Genomic DNA, 21,683 nt, shown 5'->3' on the forward strand with positions numbered 1-21,683 from the left:
GGATGGCGTTAGGGGCTTCTTGAACTTTGCGGAATTGAGTGAAACAGAACGAGAAGATGATAGTACAGGAGAAAAAAAAACAGATGCGCATGTTGTGCTTGGCGATGGTAATGATTAAATTCTGAAATTGCGTGAAGATATGTCTAAGAAATGGATTTAACCCTCACTTTAATTTACGTACATGTTCAGGAGAGAAGACGAACTCTATCTAGTTCCAGCGTTCTTTTTGGAGTTATCTCCCATTTTTCGAAAACCTTTTAAGACAATTAAAGCTACAGCTATCGGGGTAAAATTTACCGTTTAGCTTATTTCATTAATCAGGTCGGAGAAGAAAGTAGGAAGCTTAACCTCATGTTATGGACATATTGGTTGTATACGATAAGCATCTGACATTTTCCGTGTGGCAAACAGAGATGACACTCACATTTTAAAAAGAATATGGGAAGCTTATTCAAACCACACATTTATTTGGCACGACTTTCTTGAACTCATCCCTGATATGGATTTATACGCATATTTTGTGCACAAACCGTAGTTTCCATAAAGATGAAGGAGGTTAATTGAGGAGTGGTTCTACATTTGTTATTCACCTTCTCCACAGAACCTCTTGGGTTATCTCCGGATCCTCCGGTTTCCTCCAATTACTAATGTTCCCTACTCGCAAGCGAATTATTGAAATAAAATTGAACCATATGTTAGTCCCCTAGTTTGTGTCAAGTGGACGTTATACTCTCTCTCTCTCTATCTGTCTGTCTCTCTCTCTCTCTCTCTCTCTCTCTCTCTCTCCACAGAATCAAATTGGTTGAAAGTGAAAAGTTATTTCAATTTCAAATGCTGAATTTGGGTATTTGGAGAAATTGTTTGGAAGAAATTACTTGACGTAAATGTTTGAATATTATGTTGAATATTACTTGTAGTACAGAATCTTAATCTGAATGTGATAGTGGAACGCACTGACATGAAATAAAAAAGGAGTTTAACGTTCTGCTCCGACTGGTCATACGCTATACAGTGTGCAATGAGAGAAATTATACCCAGACAGCAGCACTACGACATCTCTTATATGGATTTCTAACCGTCAAGGGTTCTTCTACGTGCACGCCAATGTGCACACGGGACCACGGTATTTCGTCTCATCTGAACGATTGTCTGTACGTTGTCCCTTGCCAGGCTCTCTGTGCGGCCCTCCATCCTGCACCAATGACAAGAGGGAACCACACCGGAAAATCCGGATAAACTTTCTCAACCAACAGGAAACCTCCAGTTTAGCGAACCAATGTCTTACCAACCAAGCCACCGCAGCTCCCTAGTAGAACGCGGGTGATTCGCGATTCGCACTAGAGCTGAGAAAGAATGCTGCTGCATGGATAATAGTAAGTGCACCAAACAAACTCCAATAAAACAAACCCGCCGTAAGTAATTCATGATACAAGATATGCATGCATTGATACCATATAGGAGAAAATTGGTCGACTTCTTAGCTAGGTTGACCCCTGGGCTCCCGCTCTATTAGGTGGTGCACATTTTACTTATGCCATATTACTTGCTGTTTAAATTGTCTTGAATTTATATGGTTTAGTTTTGTTCAGCATTATTGGGATAGCTGTTCCAGTCTTGATCTTCTGGGTCTAGAATTTCAATGCAAGCTTTGACCCTTTTCCTCGGTTCTCCCGCGGTCACCCGATCCGACGGTTCCACATGGCTCGCGACGCCCTTGAAGCTTTCATGTGACGTTGGGGAGCATTTTCCATACGACCCCGAACCCCCCGAAGCTAATCAATTTCAACCGGTACAAAGGCATAACAGTCATTTTCTCAAAACCCCACCAAACTCTTTAAAGAATTCTACACAATGATTGCTCTCTAGAGAATCAGATCGTACGTTTTATATGATCAGATTTCTAATTATTTAATTGTCCAAACTTTTAATTATGTGATTGTTTACTTATGTCACATGACTTCGAGAAACTCCTTATATGGACATGATGACGCACCGGAACTTTCCCCTTAGCAATATTCCTAGAACTTATATTAAACAGTAACAATTTAATATCGGTTCAAATTACCCGCATACAGAACATGTTTATTAAACTATAGATCAGTAACTTATCAAAACAACCTGCATTTTATTGCTACATTTTCTCATATTTCCGTCGGCATACGTGATATATACCTTGTCGATATATGTGGAACCAATAATCGGCCATAGTGACAATATTGTTACCTTGAAACAATCATAATCATATTCAGAATGCTGCAGCACGGTTGATCAAAGGCACCCGGAAAAAAGATCATATTACTCCAGTATTGCGCGAACTTCACTGGCTTCCAATTAAATCTCGAATTAACTCTAAAATATTATTATTAACATTTAAATCAATAAATGGCACCGCTCCAGATTACATATCCGATCTACTTGTCAAACCACAACACTCTCGAACTCTGCGATCAAATGACAAAAACCTCCTTGTCGTACCAAAAGTGAATCTCCAAATGTGTAGACGTTCTTTTAGATATGCTTCATCTGTATTATGGAACTCGATCGATCCTAATCATCCTCTTAAAAACTCCAAATCAACTGACATTTTCAAACGTAGACTTAAAACATATCTGTTCCAGTTGCACTTTGGTACCGAAGATCCATCATAAACTTTGCAAGCGCACCAGGGACCTTGTTACTATGGTATTTGTGCGCGATATAAATTTCCGTATTATTATTATTATTAAATAGCATAAAAAAACGATCTATATTGTTTAAATGTTTATATGTAGAAATGATCGAGAAAGTGCAGTGCAGCAAATTTTATTCTTAAAATAATAATTACATTTTTCTCTTAGAAACGTTTGCTCTAAGTCTTTTTTTAACCTTACATAAAATGGGTCAAATTCCGTCAAGAACAATTTCGGGAATATGGGCCCCAGGCGAACAATGCTTGGTCGCCGTGCTCCACCCCCACATATGTGGTATCACATTAACCGGATGTCCTGCTAGTTGATTCACATAACAAGACTGATTTGGGGTGAAAATGTCATATGTCATAGGTACATATTGTTTTTGGCTTCTTTTGCAATTTGTTTTGGGTAAAACTACATCCATTCCCGCCTAAATGAGGTTACCCTGTTCATTACATGAGCGAAAAAAAGAGAATCCAGCGATAAAACAAGGACAATTTTTTATTATAAACTCTATCTATACAGTCTGGTTATAAACTTGTAATTATTAGGAGCATTCAAATTGAAAGTAATTAAATAAGTAAAATACAAGATGGCAAATTGGTATTAATATAAGGACGATAGCTGTGTAATAATCAGTCTCTATACTACACGACACTGGAACTAAAAGTAGAAACAACTGGTAAGGCTATAATAAGTTTGTATCATTCAATATAAGAAAAACAAAGAAATATAAAATATCAAATATAAATGGAAATGAAATAATAATTGAAATAATAATTATACGTTTAAAGTATGAAATATAGAAACTATTTACGTTTGAACTATAAAATAAAGAACTATTTACGGAAGGTAGAAACTGCAACTTGTAATGAAATACTAAATATAAAAAATCATATACAGTATAATATAGACCTAATAGTAGGAACAACTGGTAAGGCTCTAATAAGTTTATGGCTAGTAGATATGTTTCTTGGATTTATATATCCCACGTTGACAAGTAAAAACTATAAAAAACTCATAAACAACCTTCCCGCGTTGCTACCTACTACATCTATACACTATACTTGAAAGTGGTTAATCCTGTTAAACATACATAATGCAAGAGCTAAATCTGCCTATTGCAGGTCTTTCTTTAGGCCTGAAAGGTTATCTAAATCATTAATTAGACATTAATTAAATTATCCAGACCATAATCAACCCTCGATGCCATTGCTAGGCTGCGATATTTATTGGATTAGGATCCGATTTGCTGCTCAACTTTCATTCATGATTTAATCTTGAAATGGATAATCGAGACTATGTTTTTTTGTCGTACCGACATTAGTAATGTTGATCGAGACTAGGCCGAAAAAAGTCAATCGCTAAATTCTCAGTTCAGAGTGGATCAATTCGACTGACATTTTCAGCAAATTCCCTTTACATTATCTAGTTTTTAACTATTATAGTGAGAACTGCCAGCTCTTTGTCTAATCTCCCATAATGTATCTTTAATTAAACAATTCTAATTAACTGCATTGCTTATAGGATTAAGACCACATCGGTATAGATGAGTCGAACATCTGACTACATGTACGTATAAACATTAATATATTGTTTTGGATGAAGAAGTTGTATTTACAAAAGGTGAAAAATATAACAGTATAATAGAACACGGACATCACCAGGTAAAGTTATGTTGCCATGGCTACCCACAACTAATATATAATATAATAACATTTGGGTAAAACATTTAGTTTAAGCTCCTAATATTTAAATTGCCAGTACAACACTCAAGCTACCTCCAAACCACTTTCTTTTTTAAAAAAGTGAACAGGCATTCCGATAACTTATATTCGAGTACCAATGGTGTTGGTGTTCCCCATATTATCATAACAAGTTTGTTCTGTTGTCTTTAATGTATCATAAACAACTACAGGTCCACCTCCAATAGTTGAATCATATGTATGTTCATTAACTTGGTCAGTGGGAGTCCTGGATCGTTTGCAACTACAAATAAATCAGATATACAATAAAACGGTTATCTAACAAATACTGGATTTATCACGAAGCGAGAGAGAGAGAGAGAGAGAGCGAGGGGGGGGGTAGGTGCAATATTTGTAGCGGGGATAGTTGTCTTATCCACCGCTACAATTGATACGAGCCTTTGCGCAAGTTTCAATTGCAAAATTTGCAACACATATGATCTCAGTTTGGATGGAAATAAAGAATTATGTCACAAATACAGAAGTGCGGTACACTGATGTTCTAATTCTGGTTCCGCGGACATTTTCAAAACGACAGAAATATCGCGTAGCCGTTGAATGGTTTTAAATTTATGAATTGATGCGGTAAGGTTTCGCCTTTTTTTTCAATGGGAATTGGTGTATTAGAACGACCCACTACTGTGGCTGGAGCAAAAGGAACACTTTATAGGGGAGGAATTATTATAGCCCTCAAGAGCGTTATCAACAAATACTACAGAAACATATTTTAGTTATTTATTGTAGAACTTGATTCAGTAGAATGTCATTTACCTGTTCCTGTATATCACTAATATAATGATAATTAAAATACAGATCAGTAAAGCTGTACCCACAACTCCACCAACAATGGCTGGCACTTTATCATCTGGTGTTGATTCTGTCCAAATATAATATCAATAATCATTCGTATCGTCAATTAAAAACTCAGTAAAGTACATGTTTATGGGTCACTGCCTGTCAATTATCTCACTCATTCCATTATGTCATCATTATTAATTCCGCAGTACTTGTCTTATACTAACTCTCACAAAGCATGCAGGATTAACAGGTAGATTCCGTACCTTTTCTGACCCCCCCACCCCCCTTAACAAGAATTATGTGCCAGCAATGAATTTAAATGCCAGGAAACGCAGGATGACTTTGGCATCTCATCCGCCCCTTACAAAAATCATGGCTACGACACTGTTGATTAACATGACACGTACAGCAAGTACAATTATAATATTTAACAATGGTGTTTTACCAATGCTTCATCACTCTACCCCAAAGCATGGATCAGCTGAATTGCAGCTCTCGGCTTAGCCTTAGCTGAAAATGTTAATCATCCAACTCAATCAAGATCTACACTTAATTCTACCAGCTCGCCCAATTTAAATCAATCAAAGGTATCGTTACCCACATGAAAATGTTCATCTCACACAGTATAAAACAGACACGGACAGACAATTTCTCGGCTGCACACCAGCTATCTATCGAAGAAAAAGTATATCAGAAGGGACACCTTGGATGTTGACCATATTATTAAAAATGAAAAGTTATTTGAAAAATGGGGAAAGCTTTAAAAATGAGGGTCGCGAGAGGCTGATTAACAAGAAAGCGTTGTTCCTGTCGTAACTCTAAGGTTGAAAATTATAGCCCCTATAGCACTAACAATTTTTCAAAAAAGCGGGGTTAACTACGGATATCGTTAGGGTTACTTCTCGAACGGGGGTTCCATGTTAAATAAAGTTTTAATTAACTGTAAAAACTGTAAAATGGACAATACACTCTGCGAATGTGGAAATACGCCCACTTGTCAGCTATATCCCTAGAGACAGCAGCTTATCCGAAAGGAAAACCTTGATGTTGGTGAGTCGGGAAATCTTGTGAATGGAACATCGTAGGAGGATAGCGTTGTTCCCCTCCTAACCCCACTGTATGAGAACAAATTGGAAAAAGACTGTTAAAATTTGCAGCCTCTCTAGCGTTAACAAGCTTTCAGAAAAATTTGGGTAACTGCGGAACCGAGGGTCGTGGAACACTGGACATTGATAGGGTTCCTCCTCTTTTGACCGTAAAGCTTCACGAAACGTTTAGGAAAATCCCGGAACAGATAGTCATCGAATGCAGACGATTGCTCTCACTACCCTTATGCTTCACATCGCACATTTGATATAAATTCTTTAATTCTTTAAAACCAACAGCCTCTATCTTGTTAACGAGGCTTTCGGTAAAGGGGATGCAACGTTGCGGAGTATAGAAAATCGGTAAGGTTTGCACTCTTGTGACGCAATTAGTTTACACCAGTTAATGCCCAGGCCCCATTGGGTAAAAATCATCGGCGATGTGAAAATAAACAAATTCCTCCCGATGGCTCCCGATATTTTTGTCCACCAAAACGGAAATTGTTGCCGATTAGGTCTTACTATGAAAATATTGAAGACACAATGACCAATTTAAATTGCGTGTGCGAAGTCTTTTTCTCGAGCGCCTTTTCTAATCGTTGTAAAATCGGTCAGTGTGGAAAGGAAATGCCAAACCGTATACCGATGTAAACTCTCTTGACCAGGACAGAAGTTGACATAACTTAGGTTGTATTTATGTAACTTCGATTTTTCCGACCCGAAATTAAATCTCTTTAACAGCAGTATTGTATTTTAGAACGTACTACAAATAATCGTAAATTTCTACATACTTATGGTTTGCCACTGTCCGTTGGTACATTGATAGTCTTCATTATATATATACTTTTCACCAGTTTTATAACAGCGTTCATCCGTATAACAATAATCGTCCTATAATAGAAGCCGAAATTAATAGATATCGTCAAGGTTTAAATTGGGGTTTTCCCTAATCTTAATGGCTTATTTATGTCCGGTTTAAACTTATTGAGAACAATTTAACACCAATGGGTGCCTGTATTGCTTAACACATTGAATGTCCGCGTCCAAACTAGCTACACTTTCAGACAAATCCTGGGTCTTCACAACCAGAGAACAGACTACCACCGCCTTTTATTGACCTTGACCTTCTTGATTGATCTTGTATTTCATTAATTCCCAGCCTAGTCCGCACCCTTTTTCGTATGCAAACTAGATTCTGGCAGTTTCTATATAAGGTATGTCTATTATGCAAAAATCCCAAATATATTTGTATATAATGCAAAATACAGAGTGGAGGAGTGTAATGGCAAAATAACTAACACATGACTCTCTTGTATTGTATTTTGTATTATTGAAAAGTGTATTCTGTACTTTTAACACTGCGACATTGGTATTGTAGAGCAATGGAAATTGAAAATGGTAAATATCAACTAAGTACTTTGAACTGCTGACATATGCATTTTGGACTGTAAACATTGAAATAATAATGGCAACGTGAGTGGGGAGAATAAAAACATATACTTACAAACATCCTACATATTACAGTCTCGCTATCAATTGTACAGTTCATACAATAAAGACATATACTTACAAACATTCTACATGTCACGGTCTCGCCATCAATTGTACAGTCCATGCAATTGGAATCCATGACAACCACTGTTAACTGTCGACTGAAGAGTTGTCCATCATTGGACACAGCTACCCTGTAGCTTGGTACTGTTGTGTCTACAACGGGAACGGTTGTTGATCGTTTTTGTCTATTAACAGGTAGTGGACACGTCACTTCACCAATACTTTCAACAACTGGAGCATTTGTTATCTCTGCTTCTGCGTTTGACTATTAAATACAAATCAGTTATAAATATATGCGTCTAGAAATCAACCATTTAGTTGCTTGTGAACACATTAAATGCCTGGGGTGGTCACAACCGGATGTTTACAACTCGATATTGCTTGATTTATCTTCGATAGGCCAGCCAGTTTCTACATGGCGTACGCCGTTCAGGTTACCGTATTAAAGCAAATCAAGTGACCTGGCTGATAAACAATATGACGGCGGATAATATTACATGTATATATTAAAGATGGGTTCCCGCGTACAAACTGGGTGATTTAATGGTATATATGGACTAAAAACATATTCAAACTAATTAATTTGTCATAATTATGCTTCAAATCCTTCTCAAACATTGTAATTGCGAAGGAATGCCCTGATATTAAAATTCGATCACGTCTTGGGAGTCAGAGGAGAATTCATTGCATACATAAGACGATGTTGTCTTTAATCGCTTACTATTTATTAAAAATATCAATTCCTAATTAAATTCTCGGATTATCCACTTCCCGCGTCTTTTTCCGTCATTTTTATCTCAGAGAATGTTGTACGTCTAACTCTTCATAAAGTTTATCAACTTGTACATCAAGCGCTTAATGTTCGCGTGTTACCTTTGACATCACGCGTGCAGAAATTCTTAATTGTCGGGCTGTTGATTAGGGGAACCCTTACATTTTTGTCCTGTGTACGCTCCATGAGTGTTTTTCGGGGAATCCAGTATTTTTCTAGTAAGATTGGATATCTCTACTTTCCATATATACCAAAATTGCCATACTGTTATTGGAAATAACCACCCGATAAATACTTTTCTGGGAACCCATCTTTAAACCGTTTACATGATATGTTTTAATCAAAAATAGAATTCTTGAAAGTATGACTTTCAGTAAGTGACCGCAATATAAGCAGAAAATTATTATTAGCAATATTATCCAGAAAAAATAAATGATACATGAACATCTGGTTTTACGATGGTCCAATTCAACTTCAAAACATTTGCTTTAATTTTAACGCTTTAAAATTAGTGTTTTATGGCATTCCTAAATAACATGAATTTTATCTGGCTGACATGTTCATCATCTTGCGCCGGTGATCGCCGCTGCCGCCAAAGCGGCGCATTCGGCCTACGCCGCAGCTGAAGTTTTTTCGAATTCCGGGATCAAGTAACGGAAACTGCCGAACTGTGCTTAGCCGGTATGCACCTGTATGGACAAATCAAGCAAAGTAGCAATGATTGTGTTTACATTCATGGTGTTGGGCGGTTAATTCGATCGAATTCCGGGATCAAGTCACCTCGCCGCGGAAACTGCCGAACTGTGCTTAAATCGACGTGAAGAGTTTAAGTTTTAATTAGAGATAATAAATGGCCATGTGACGGCTTTTGGGCGCTGTTAAACATACATTATGCAAGGGCTAATTTTGCATGTCTGTACTCCATCGATGAAATGTGTGGAGTGTCCTGTTAAGAAATCCTAACATATTATCTAAATTGTAGATATTTTATACTATATATATTTAAATTTAATGTGTTCATATTATGATTGTCAGTGGCAAAACTCTTATGCCTGTGGGCTGATAAGTGTAAAGATATTCCAAATTTGTATACAAGCACTAAACTTTGCATGGGTGTAATTTATAAGAAAACCCCGTTAGCCACTTGCATTTTTAAAATGGCTGCCATATTTGGCCATTATTTCTCCGAATTTTACCCACTGGACCGATTGAGATGATTTTTATCCGCCCACATTTTATACGCGCATTTCCGGACGTTTGAACATCTAGATGTCCGTTCACAATAGTGCACAATCACCATTGTTATCTGATTTTATGAAATATATGTTTATGTCCCACACCACGGATAGGTTCGGTGTTGGTGCGAATCGGAACACAACTGCTTGAGTTATGACCCCCTAACTTTTACGTATAATTGTGAGATGTGTACGATGGACCCCCCCCCCCCCCGATTCTTGTTCCGATTCAGATCAATCTGATTAAAACACAGATCCTATTTCGTTTCGTTTTATATAGTTCAAAATTTCGTTTTACTTGTCTGTACTACACTAGGATTTGGATGGATTGTTTTATAACCCGTGTTCAGGTTGATGTGAGGGAAACAGTTCGCTACTACACATTTCAATAGCAATAGATCGGTGGAATGAACAATCCATGAACATTTGCACAAGATGTCTACCATGTTGACTAAAGAACATGGTTAGTTAACAGATTCTTCGAGAGTATCGGAGAGATCCGGGTGCTTGTGGATATTTTGAAAATAAGGGAAAGCGGAAACTATTGGGACAACCCTCGTGCATTTGCTTTTACATTAATCTGTATTATCACTTTTGTAAATTGTAAATCAATTGTTATTGTCGGTGACACCACTTCAGTGGAAGTGGACACCAAATATACTTACTTCACACAAGAATCCAATTAGGGAAATTGGGTTGGATGAGACTGTTAATAATTTATGTACATGTAAGGTGACTTCACTTCGAAGATTTCGTGTAACATTGGGTGAGTTTTTAGCTTTTATTACTTAGATCGTTACCACAATTCTGTAGTTAGTTCTTGTTCAGACAATTGCAGTTCGTGCTTACATGATCAAAAATACCCTATAAAACAATGTGATATCTAGGGTTCTATCGGTTGCTATGTATACCGTTCTGACGTGTTGTTTGTCAATTTTGGCATATAATTCCTGTTATTAAGCCTAGTTGAGCTACTATTTTCGACTCCCACATTATATTTTCAAGCGAGTTCTTGTGACTAATGACTTATTATTAGGCAGATTATGCTACTCAGCATGATTTGAAACAATTCCACCTGATTATGTAAAAATTGGTGAGTGAAGCTAGCCTACCTAAAAAGAAAACAAATTTGTCCATATTGTCACTGCCTAGTTACGAATATATTGATACCTGAAAACTGTTTTAATTAATTCATGACTGATCTTTTACTGTTTTATGTATTTCAGGAATGTGATTTCATAAAAGATGATGTTTGAAAATGGTGTGATAATCATGTGTGCAGAATTTCTTGAAGATATTTGCCAACATAGATTTGAGTTGAGGAAGATCATTAAACACAAAAATTAAAAACAAGTACACCGTCATATTTATACGCAGTAATTCGCCTTGATAATATAGAGGGTGTTTATTGTCCATTCGACCACACTTATCGACCAATCAGAATCTAGGAAATTTCTAATTTCTGCTTCAATAAAGAACATACGTCCACTTAGAACTTTGTCGTCATGTAGCTGGTTTGTAAGTTCTAATATAAAAACAAAATTCGAGAATATTGGACTTGAAGTTATAATTAAAAATAATTCGAGAATTCTAGTGCATATACTATTTGAAAATCAACCCACCAAAGAGATCTTGTTTCAAGGGATATTATTTTATTCAATTGTGAAATGTCCAGATTAGACAAATAATATTGAATATGGGGATACAATCGTGAATCCAGTACAAAATTGAGAAAAACAACGTTGCCGTCAGAAGTTGTTAAAATATCTATAGGTTTCTTTTTTTACTGATGACAATTGTAATTTCTAGACATTTAACATGAATTGTTGACGACAGACGCACTGACTTCCCGATCAATGACTTATGGCTAACTGAACAAATCCAGCAAAACACGTAAGTGTTTCCAAAGTTTCAGTAAAAGGGCATTAAGCCCGTGACTAGGAACATCCCTATTACTAGCCAAGAACAATCTCAAGGATTGTGACCTGTTGACCTTCTTCACGAACTGTGGACAGACGGACAATACACTTCCGAATTATATAAATGCGATAGATCTCCGAACCTCGAGCGGCATCAGTCGGCATTTGAATTTGTCAGATTCTACAAAAGGTCCACCAAATATGGCAATCTCTTCACAACTGCCATCTTTGCGATCACAATACCCGTTCGCTTCTAGACTATCGGCCAGAGGTGGTTGAGTTAGATCAACAGAACAATCTGGTCCTGAATAACCATCATTACAATCACAGGTACCTGTTGATTACACAAATTCATGCAGACTAATTTTTAAAAAAAACATGCTTAAGAGATGATCTGCCAGAATAAGAGTTACATATGGAATTTAAGAGCATACACAATCCAAAGTGTATTATGTTAAAAAATTATTCAAATTGATTGCAGACATTTGACAGAAAGGGAGATAACTATTTTTTTTGTTCTGGTAATGGATTTCCCCAATCCCGTATGTTCTCTTATCCATTATTTGTTCTGCATCTTGGTTTAAGTCCAAATTTAACTAATACTCTTTTTTGCCGAGGATGAATGCATCGCATGATTGGCACTCTCGGGATTCCTGTTAGCAGAGAGAGGACCTTGTAGCGGAATTGTGTTTCAAAGTAAGATAGAAAATTGTATCTGCAGGCATATAATCCATTAGTGTTAGCATTAATGAATTTTCAGACCTGTCTGTGTAAATTGAAGATTTCATATCACTAGTAAGCACTGGATATCTATTGAATGTTTCAAATCCCATAGCCTTTGGTGAAAATACAGGGTTTGGTTGAGATTCAATTCTACAATGTTCAAATCATACCTAGCTACAGCAGCCCTGTAAGAGAATTCAATCAATTGAATACACGTTCTTACCATTAACACAGACACCTCTATCTGAACACTCTGCTGGACAAGCTACAGCTTTCACCATTTTTAACACTGAAGGTTTATCTGGACTAGTTTCCTGCCGAAGAGTAACATTCATACTAGCCTCACGTAAACACTGACTTCTTATAGAATTGATAGCAGTCAACGAAAAATTGGTTGTTCCACTTAGCTTAAATTCAAAATAAAAACAAGAATATGTATACGAAAAGCAGCCTAGTTTGAAAAGATAAAATAGAAAAAAAAATATTGAACGGAATAAACGACAGACCGTGAAATCATGTTAGCTTGTTTCGTCCATTCCAAATGTAATGCTTTGTTTTGGTAATGTGGTATTACCAACGAATTGTTGTGCCAAATATGAGCCATACTTAGTTCAAATTTACGGAAGTTGGCTATCTAACATTCAACTCTTATGAGTAAATTTAACTGATGTATTGATATCATAATATAATTAAACAAAATAATAAAAATAATAATTTTGAGTTAAATACGATGCACACATAGTTACAACCACTTCGTGGAATTTGAAGGAACTGTAGTCTGTAAGGGGGAAATTTAATCTGTTTTGATTATGTAGATGTGAAGATAATGACCAACAGGTGAAGTTTCGGAATTATATCAAGATATTTCTATCTACGGTCAGGTATACACAAAAATGTACAATTAAAGCTAAATAATGAATAGATTAATCGCTTTCAATACACAGTTACTCATTTGCAATGCTGTGATAAGTCATAAACTAATTAAAGTAATAAATGAAATACATCTAAAGGTGTATAAACTATGGAATATATAAGTATTCTACATTTGATTTTACTTGTAATGCTGTGTTAAGTCATAGACTAATTAAAGTAATAAATAAAATACATCCAAAGGTGTATAAACTATGGAATATGGCAAAATTGAAAGAAAAACGAATCTTAAATTATTCTACATTTGACATTGTTGGGGTTATTTAAACTATTATAAAGCTGCACAACCAAAGGACATTATACTATGTATTTAATAGGAGATTTGATCACGTGACTTTTATTTACCTGAATATCAAGAACACAATTTGCCATGGGAAATGAAACATCGACGCCAGGTACCTCTTTACACAGATTAACCATATTTGAAGATTTAAAGAGATTCTCGCAATATTCCGTAGCAGACTCATTGGTCCACCCATTCTTCCAGCTTACATCCTGTAATAGTTCGAAATCGTTATAAAACATCGATGACATTGTAATGCCTTGTCCTGCAAGCCGCAGGGTCGACTGTGGCACTATCCTATGTCGCGGTACCAAAACGAGAAAACTGTAACAATACGGTGTCGTTAAATAGATGAATTATGAATTACTCCCACGTTGTGTATACGGCCCGTGACACTTTATTTGACTTTGCGTTGTGCATATGATGAATTAACTCTGGAACACTTTTTACGTTAACTATGTATATATATATATATACATAGTTAACGTAAAATATATATATCAAAATACACAACATCTATAATAATACACTAGGAGTTATTATAATATATATAGTCTGAGTTTAACAAGCTTAGCACTCGTACCTAACGGCTGAAACACTACATATTGTCTCTATCCCAGCCTCGAACCAGAGGCTGTGGGTTGGGTATGATGTCCCCCTGACCAACAAATGATGTCTTCTGTACGGTCTCATCATGATGTCTGAAGGGAAAGTTAACCCCGCTCTTATTATATAAATATGATACGTGCATAGTCATGTATTGGGCCCTGGGAAATTCACCAGGTACCTCCTTTATCGGATTGGTCAGCTGCACAGACGCTACCCTGGATTTCAACACAGAGTACTTATATGGGCACCTAGGAGGGCGGCTAACCACGTTTCTAACGCTTGGGATTACCATATTTGGATTATCAGACTATGATGTCATTGTCCGATTTTCAACTACCAGACTTATCCTTGTTAGCCTAGTTCTTGTTGCCTTTAGTACTAGCTAAGGACTTCAATACATTAACCAGAACATCTATTACAGAACTTGGGTAACCTCTACAGTATATATTGGCCCTATAGTATTATACTATAATATAATACAACTTCTGATTTGACGAGTTCATATGGCTTACAAATTTGTGTTGTACTCATGTATTGTAATAGGCGTAGGGCCAGTGGTCATCGGTGTGTAACGATAGGGGTTATAATCTATTTTTCACTCGTATTCTAAAATAAAGACAGCATAAGGTACTTGTCATAAGGTGTTTTAGAGAGAGTAAACATCCTGCCTGGTACACGACATCCATGCTACTAAAGTTGAATTTTCTTCTACACGTTGATAAACATTAATAGAAATGTTATCAATTTGTAAAAACAAATGACATCACGTTAGCCACACGGAAGTTTCAAGGTGTTGTTTTTAAGCGAGTTATTGCTTATCTTCTGACAAAATAATGTATGTATACATTACCCTTTTAATTCGTCTATGATTCTCGGGCCGATTTCTTATTGTGGGTATCGATCTCTTCTTGCGGGATGGTGAAATGCAGCGTTTCTTGTGAACTGTTCTAAATTCTACATCCTCATTACAAATAACTGGTTCGTTGTATGGTGAACAATCGATTTCATTTTTGACGACACCATCACGCACCTCATTGCATTTACATGTGGTATAATTACGAGACCAAGCATTGAGCCTACCCAAGTTGTCTGGATCAAACATATCTTCAACAACAGGAGTCCTAGAAATATTAATGTGAAGTGGACAAGGTTACAAGTATTTATGTCTTACAAACGTTTAAACTACCTCATAAATAAACAATATCCAGTCGATATTGGAATTAGTCGCATTATATTTTCTGCGGGAATCTTTAAAAATGCCACTTCCACTTCAGTAACACATGCAATGTCAAAATGTTTTTCATGGCCAAAGCTAAATTCAAATTCTAGTGACCTAAACTGGTGGTTATTCTAAATATATAGGGGCCCAATGGAACTGGATATACAATTCATAAAAGGACGGTCCGGTCCCTCAAATATTCGACATTAAACTTAAACTAACGTCTCAATATTATGATGTAATAAAACAAATTTATGCACGGTAATTTGTCACAAGGTAGGTCTACGTAAGATGACACCCTGGTATCCAAATCTCGTTTCATAGCTAAACATATTCAAAATATATTGAACCTACTGTCATTTTTAGAGACTGACAAGTAGTTAATAATGTGTAATGTCTTATAGCCGTCCAAACAACACCCTATTAAAAATGGGTGCAATTAAAAGTGGTCTAAGATTTACACCAGAGCTAACAAATCTAGAATATAACGCTTTTACTATTCTGTTAAAATTATATGTAAATTTACATTTATAAGGATGGTAAAATTACATTATCAGATCAGATATGTCAGATTACATGATTTGTTAACTTACATTTAAAACGACAAATGTAATGTAGAAACTCAATCATATGTCAGATTACAAAATATGAACTGCATATTAACAGAATAGATATCCCCTCACGGTATAACGACTTTTCAACTTCAACGGAATTATCTGTCAGCTGAAAATTTAATGTCTGTCTGTTATCGCTCTCTACTTCACTAGAACGATAACGCGTGTTTTTCCTTTTTTGCGTTACTTCTAGAATCTTCAAATCCTTGTTAGGGATTAGCCGTAACAAAAATCTCTTCTGTTAAAATTATATTTGGACTGTGTTTAACTAGTTCTATAACATAATATTGGCTGACACCAATGTTGTCCTTTAAAGAGACACTGCTGAATGATGTAAGTTTGAACAGTCAGTATAAAAAACATTTTTGGGCCACAACATATTCACTGATGTTACAAATGGGCAGTCATTTAAGACTAATAAATATTTCAATGACATCCCAAGATGTATTTGAGCTGGTAAACCCTCTTGGTTCAGTTCGAAGGATGTTCAAACTCCTTGGATTAAATTACACCCTACTTGTCTAGACATTTATTTATCCTCATCATAAGTCTAAAATTAGCCCAATACCATTAGCTATGCTTTGTAAATGTGGAATTATCAACTAGGGTTATCTTGAATGATGACACTCTGATTAACGCTAATCTTGTTTGTGCTGTGGGTGATAACCTTCGGGTTCATTTCATTGAGGGGTCTAATACGAATGTTTCAGATGCAGAATACATGTGTAAATAGTGCCTGTCGACCCACCAAGCATATATAGAGAACCCTATATCACTTCGAACTAAAGAAAATGTTAATGATGCTCTACATAACATTAAAGAAAATGATGTTATTCATCATCTTACAATAAAAGGCTTTCCCTTTTTAAGGCTGCAATCAAATATGATTTTTAGCTTTATTTGTTAAAAATCTTGTTAAAGATACAAAAAACCAGATTTGACTCGGAAACTGTAAACCCTTTATGCTTATAGATTTAAGATAAAACCCCGATAGTATTTAAAACAAAGACTGAAACGGTAGGTGGACATGCGGTTTCTTTAGCTCATACTTTTTGATCACGTTGATACAACTTGACAGGCAATCTTTATGTTGAGGCTAATAACAGAGTACTTATGCTCTCAGTCCATCTGAATTGATCAAGTTGCTATACTGCATCATTTATTTGATATCAGACACTACACTGTTTTCTGGTTAAATAATTTAGACCAACGATTATTACCAATATCTACATCATTATGTCTATCTTATTCCCAAACTTGGTCCATCTACTATGAAGTTTAAACCTAATGACATATATTTTAAGAGATGCATTCAAGATTCTAAAATTTAAAAAAAAAAATTCTAAAACTGTATCCGAATATCACCAGTTCCTTTAGTCATATTACTAAGGCTATCCTGTCCAACAAGATGTCATTGTAGAAAACTCTGTCCAGTTTCCAGTGCTATGGCTTGGAGGATACAGTAAAAACAAACATACGATTCAAACAATTGGTAATTAGATGAGCTAGCAATATTAAATGTTGTTAACATTAGCATTAGGGGAAACACTATCAGGAAAGGATGTTTTTTATTGATAGACTGCCAGAATGACGATTTGGGGTTTGGTCAAGTTGATTCCTGCGCGAGTAATTATAAACATACACCCTACTTTCTTTTTGAATATTATGTTCACTCGATTAAACAGTTTGTATGAGTTTGGAGTTCATATAACATGTGTGGCTTATGGGGGATGTGCTGGATCGATTTGTTTGCAGTTAAATTGTTATAAAGTTTTCGATCCCGTGTTCGATCCCTGCGTTGGCCGAGAAAGTTCATAAGGATTTTCCGGCGTACTTCACCTTTATCAGAGGTGCAGGATGGAGGGGACGAAAACCCGAGGTCCAGTGTACACATTGGCGTGCAGGAAAAAGAACCATGTGATATAAGAGTAGCGGTGCTGTCGAGGCAAAATTGCTGTCATAGCAAAATGTATGGCGCATGCCTGCCTTCATTAGCCCTGTCAGAGCAGCCCAGTCAGAGCAGAACAGTAGGACTTTAAAAAACCCGTTTCATTTTATTATTTGTTTCATTTTTCTAAAAATGCCATTGTACTTTAACATTATCCTTTTAATACTTTATTGAGAAAAAATGGCACTTTATAAAAAGAAAGAAACAATGGCACTTTATAAAAAGAAAGAAAAAAGGGCTAGGACAAACCATTGAGTCCGAGTGAGTTTTGAGTGAGTGTCATCAGTTTGTGAAGTGATATAAAAGTCAGAAAATTCATATTATTATTTTGTAGTGTTTGCGTTACCAAATGTAGGCCTACGTTTAGATATTTGATAAACGTTACCATCCATTCGTAACTAGAAGAGGGATTTAGTGTCGTATGGTCGATGATAGTGGCCATGTAAATTATCGCGCTTTGCATAACACGACATCATGACAGTATTGACGCAATTATACGAAAAAATAGACTTGTGATATTATCGCGTGATTGTCGTCGTAACGACTTGATGTCGACTTATCGCCTTAGCCTCTTTCTACAATTTTGCAAGCACTCCGGAATCATTACATCATGTAAGAAGCAGAGTAGATAAATACAATAGACTGGTACACAAGGGATAATAGGAAAAGTTTGATTAATAATTTGTTCAAAAGTAAGTCATATTTGGTATTATTCAAATAATGTAACATTACGATAGCAGGACCAAAGTTAATTACTATGTTTATTCCTCGAATAAGAAGAAGTAGTGTCGGAAAACGATTCACAGCTCTTATTCACAGGGTAATAAAGAGAAATATACTATTCAAAAAAAGTAGGGGATATTTGATTTTGGGGGCATAATACTAAAATATGCAAATGACTACGAAAAAAGTCACTATAGAACCTAACAGAAGAAACATTTCCAGTTACATGTGACGCCCAAACGCACCAATAGCTACCGCATGGAATGCATGTGATGCTTGGGATCATCATGGGGGTCCAACCCAAGATTTGCACGACTCTGACTTTGAATGTTACAGTCATTGTGGCATTGAATTCCAGGGTGGAAACATCAGTTTAATTGTTTTAGTGACCAGAAAACAAATTTTGATATGCGTCGGCTTACCCAAAATGAAAGGTTACGTGCCCTTGGCATGCTACAGATCGGCACAACACAGGCGGTTGTGGCGCGGACGATGAATGTTTCTCAGTCTGTCATAAGCAGGCTATGGTCCAGATACCGTGATACACAATCTGTACAGGAAAGACCACGCTCAGGTCGACCAAGGGTGACAACTCAAGCCCAGGATCGATTTATCCGTACCTTGGCCTTGAGAAATCGTGTCATCACAGCAAATCAGATCAGCGCTCGTCTTCAAACAGACACTGGTGTGAGAGTGAGTGGCCAGACGATTCGGAATCGACTGCATAGGGGTCACCTTCGCGCCCGACGTCCTCGCGTGATCCCTTGTTTGAGAGATCATCACATTCAGGCAAGACGTCGTTGGTGTAGGGATCGTCAACACTGGGATAATCGACGCTGGAGCAATGTGATGTTTTCAGATGAGTCAAGGTTCACTGTTGATTTTTTGGACAGACGTAGGAGGGTGTGGCGTCGTCGAAACGAGCGCTTCCAAGACGTTAACGTCATCAGACATGATCGATTTGGGGGTGGTTCTGTTATGGTGTGGGGAGGCATCACTGTTGCTGGAAGAACGGCTTTACATGTTGTTGCAGGGCGTGTTACAGGCCAGTACTACCGGGACAACATCTTGGCAGTCCATGTTGTGCCGTTCACACGACGTCATGGCCGCCGTTTCATCTTCCAGGATGACAACGCAAGATGTCACAGGGCCAGGATCGTTACAGGTTACCTCCAACAACAGAACATCACCACATTACCTTGGCCAGCACTGAGTCCCGACCTCTCCCCCATCGAGCATGTCTGGGACATGCTTGGACAGAGGTTACGTCAACGTCAACAACGTCCTGCCAATGTCCAAGAACTTGCTGCTGCGTTGCAACAGGAATGGGACAATCTGGACCAAAATGACCTTAGACGTCTCATTAGGAGTATGCCACGTCGGATCAATTCTTGTTTGGCAAACAGAGGAGGATTTACCCGTTACTGCCTTGGTTGTGATGCTGTGGTAACTTTGCTGTTTGACCCCGGGTATCATTTTACCCTTATAATGGTCAGTCTGTGCCTTACTTAGTCTAACGATCATTTGGAATAAATCGATGAATGTGAACTTCATTTCATTTTGTCATTTGTTTCTTCGTCAGTTTCATTAGGTGACTTTAATAACACTTAAAAATCAAATATCCCCTACTTTTTTTGAATAGTATATTACGTATTTTGAATCCGTATTGTTGATTTACTAAAAATGTTTGTTCCATTGAATCATCACTTAAAGTAGCTAAGTCTCTGACTCAATATCATCCAAAATCTTCAACATTGAAAACACGAATTATTTGTCAATTTAAATCAACATTGATGTTGTGATCTTACCGGGAAAAGGTGGGCTTCTGATATCCAATATTTAAGACAAAATAAACATTTTACAATTGGTACACGAATCGTGTACCATAATGCGTTTCAGCGCTATTTGTAATAAGGGACTCGAAAAACGAGGCTAGGCATATTCCACAAGTCATGTCAAACGGTGACGCTATATTCTTATCTGGAGAGTAAGCCCAATAAATAATATCGGCGTAGACTGGAATAACCAGACGCTAGAGATTGAAATTCGATTGAGAATACTGGCGTATTTCACCAAACCTAACTGATTAAAAATTACAGTAAAAACAGAAACGTTTGAATGTAAATCAATTTATATACATTCATATTACATTAGTGTATGCGTTGCGACCCATTTGTGTCAATTTCTAGGTCCCAAATATTAGCGACTTAGCTCCTTTAACTTGAAAATAAGGAAAGCAGACGATCAAAGAAAATGCGATTCAAAGAAACCATGTCGTATTATGACAGTCGTGGTTGGCTATGGATTTACATCCATTCGCGGATTTAGGGGTTGGAGGGGGGGGGGGGCTACGGCGCTCATTTCCATTATATAGCATCATTCTTCCTCCACACCTCTGTGGTCTTATACTATCTCATCGCTATCATATTCATGGTTATAGTGACTCGCACAGATTGTAGTACCACTAGTGCATGGGGCGGCAGACTACAAATTCTCTAAGGTTGACCAAAAATCAAAAACAAAGTTAATAATTAATAACAATCATAATATGACATGAACTTTATGTTAACTTGAATAAAACTGATTTTCGGTGACATAACGTTGTTGTTGTTAGTTGGTTGTATTTTATGTCCGCTTCCACCGACATAACGATCGGCGAACAACTTTATAGGCAATACAATATATATATGTCCTACCGGGTCGCCCAGACAGTGTTATAGCCAGTATTGTGTTGACATTCATTGTGGGGTGGGATTGTGGATGGCGCCCTAGATTTGGAGCCCCACCCCCCGTAATCACAGCTTGCAGTAAATCGTCACCAGAAGAAAAAGAAAACCGTCAATTTAAAACGCAT

General features: G+C 36.9%; 1 protein-coding gene across 1 annotated transcript in view; it reads right to left on the bottom strand.

The window, feature by feature from the left end:
• Positions 1-2,821: 2,821 nt before the first annotated feature.
• The window catches only part of LOC130012958 (von Willebrand factor D and EGF domain-containing protein-like), a 97,733-nt gene continuing 78,871 nt past the window's right edge, over positions 2,822-21,683 (bottom strand). The window contains exons 13-20 of the mRNA XM_056101214.1: positions 15,176-15,446; positions 13,779-13,928; positions 12,727-12,910; positions 11,924-12,114; positions 7,871-8,119; positions 7,092-7,191; positions 5,189-5,294; positions 2,822-4,661 (exon numbers count right to left, since the gene is read on the bottom strand). Of these exons, the coding sequence (XP_055957189.1) occupies positions 4,502-4,661; positions 5,189-5,294; positions 7,092-7,191; positions 7,871-8,119; positions 11,924-12,114; positions 12,727-12,910; positions 13,779-13,928; positions 15,176-15,446 (1,411 nt within the window). The 3' untranslated portion in view covers positions 2,822-4,501. The remainder of the gene's footprint in view (positions 4,662-5,188; positions 5,295-7,091; positions 7,192-7,870; positions 8,120-11,923; positions 12,115-12,726; positions 12,911-13,778; positions 13,929-15,175; positions 15,447-21,683) is intronic.

Source organism: Patella vulgata, chromosome 5 (assembly GCF_932274485.2).
Source record: "Patella vulgata chromosome 5, xgPatVulg1.2, whole genome shotgun sequence".
Lineage (NCBI taxonomy): Eukaryota > Metazoa > Mollusca > Gastropoda > Patellidae > Patella > Patella vulgata.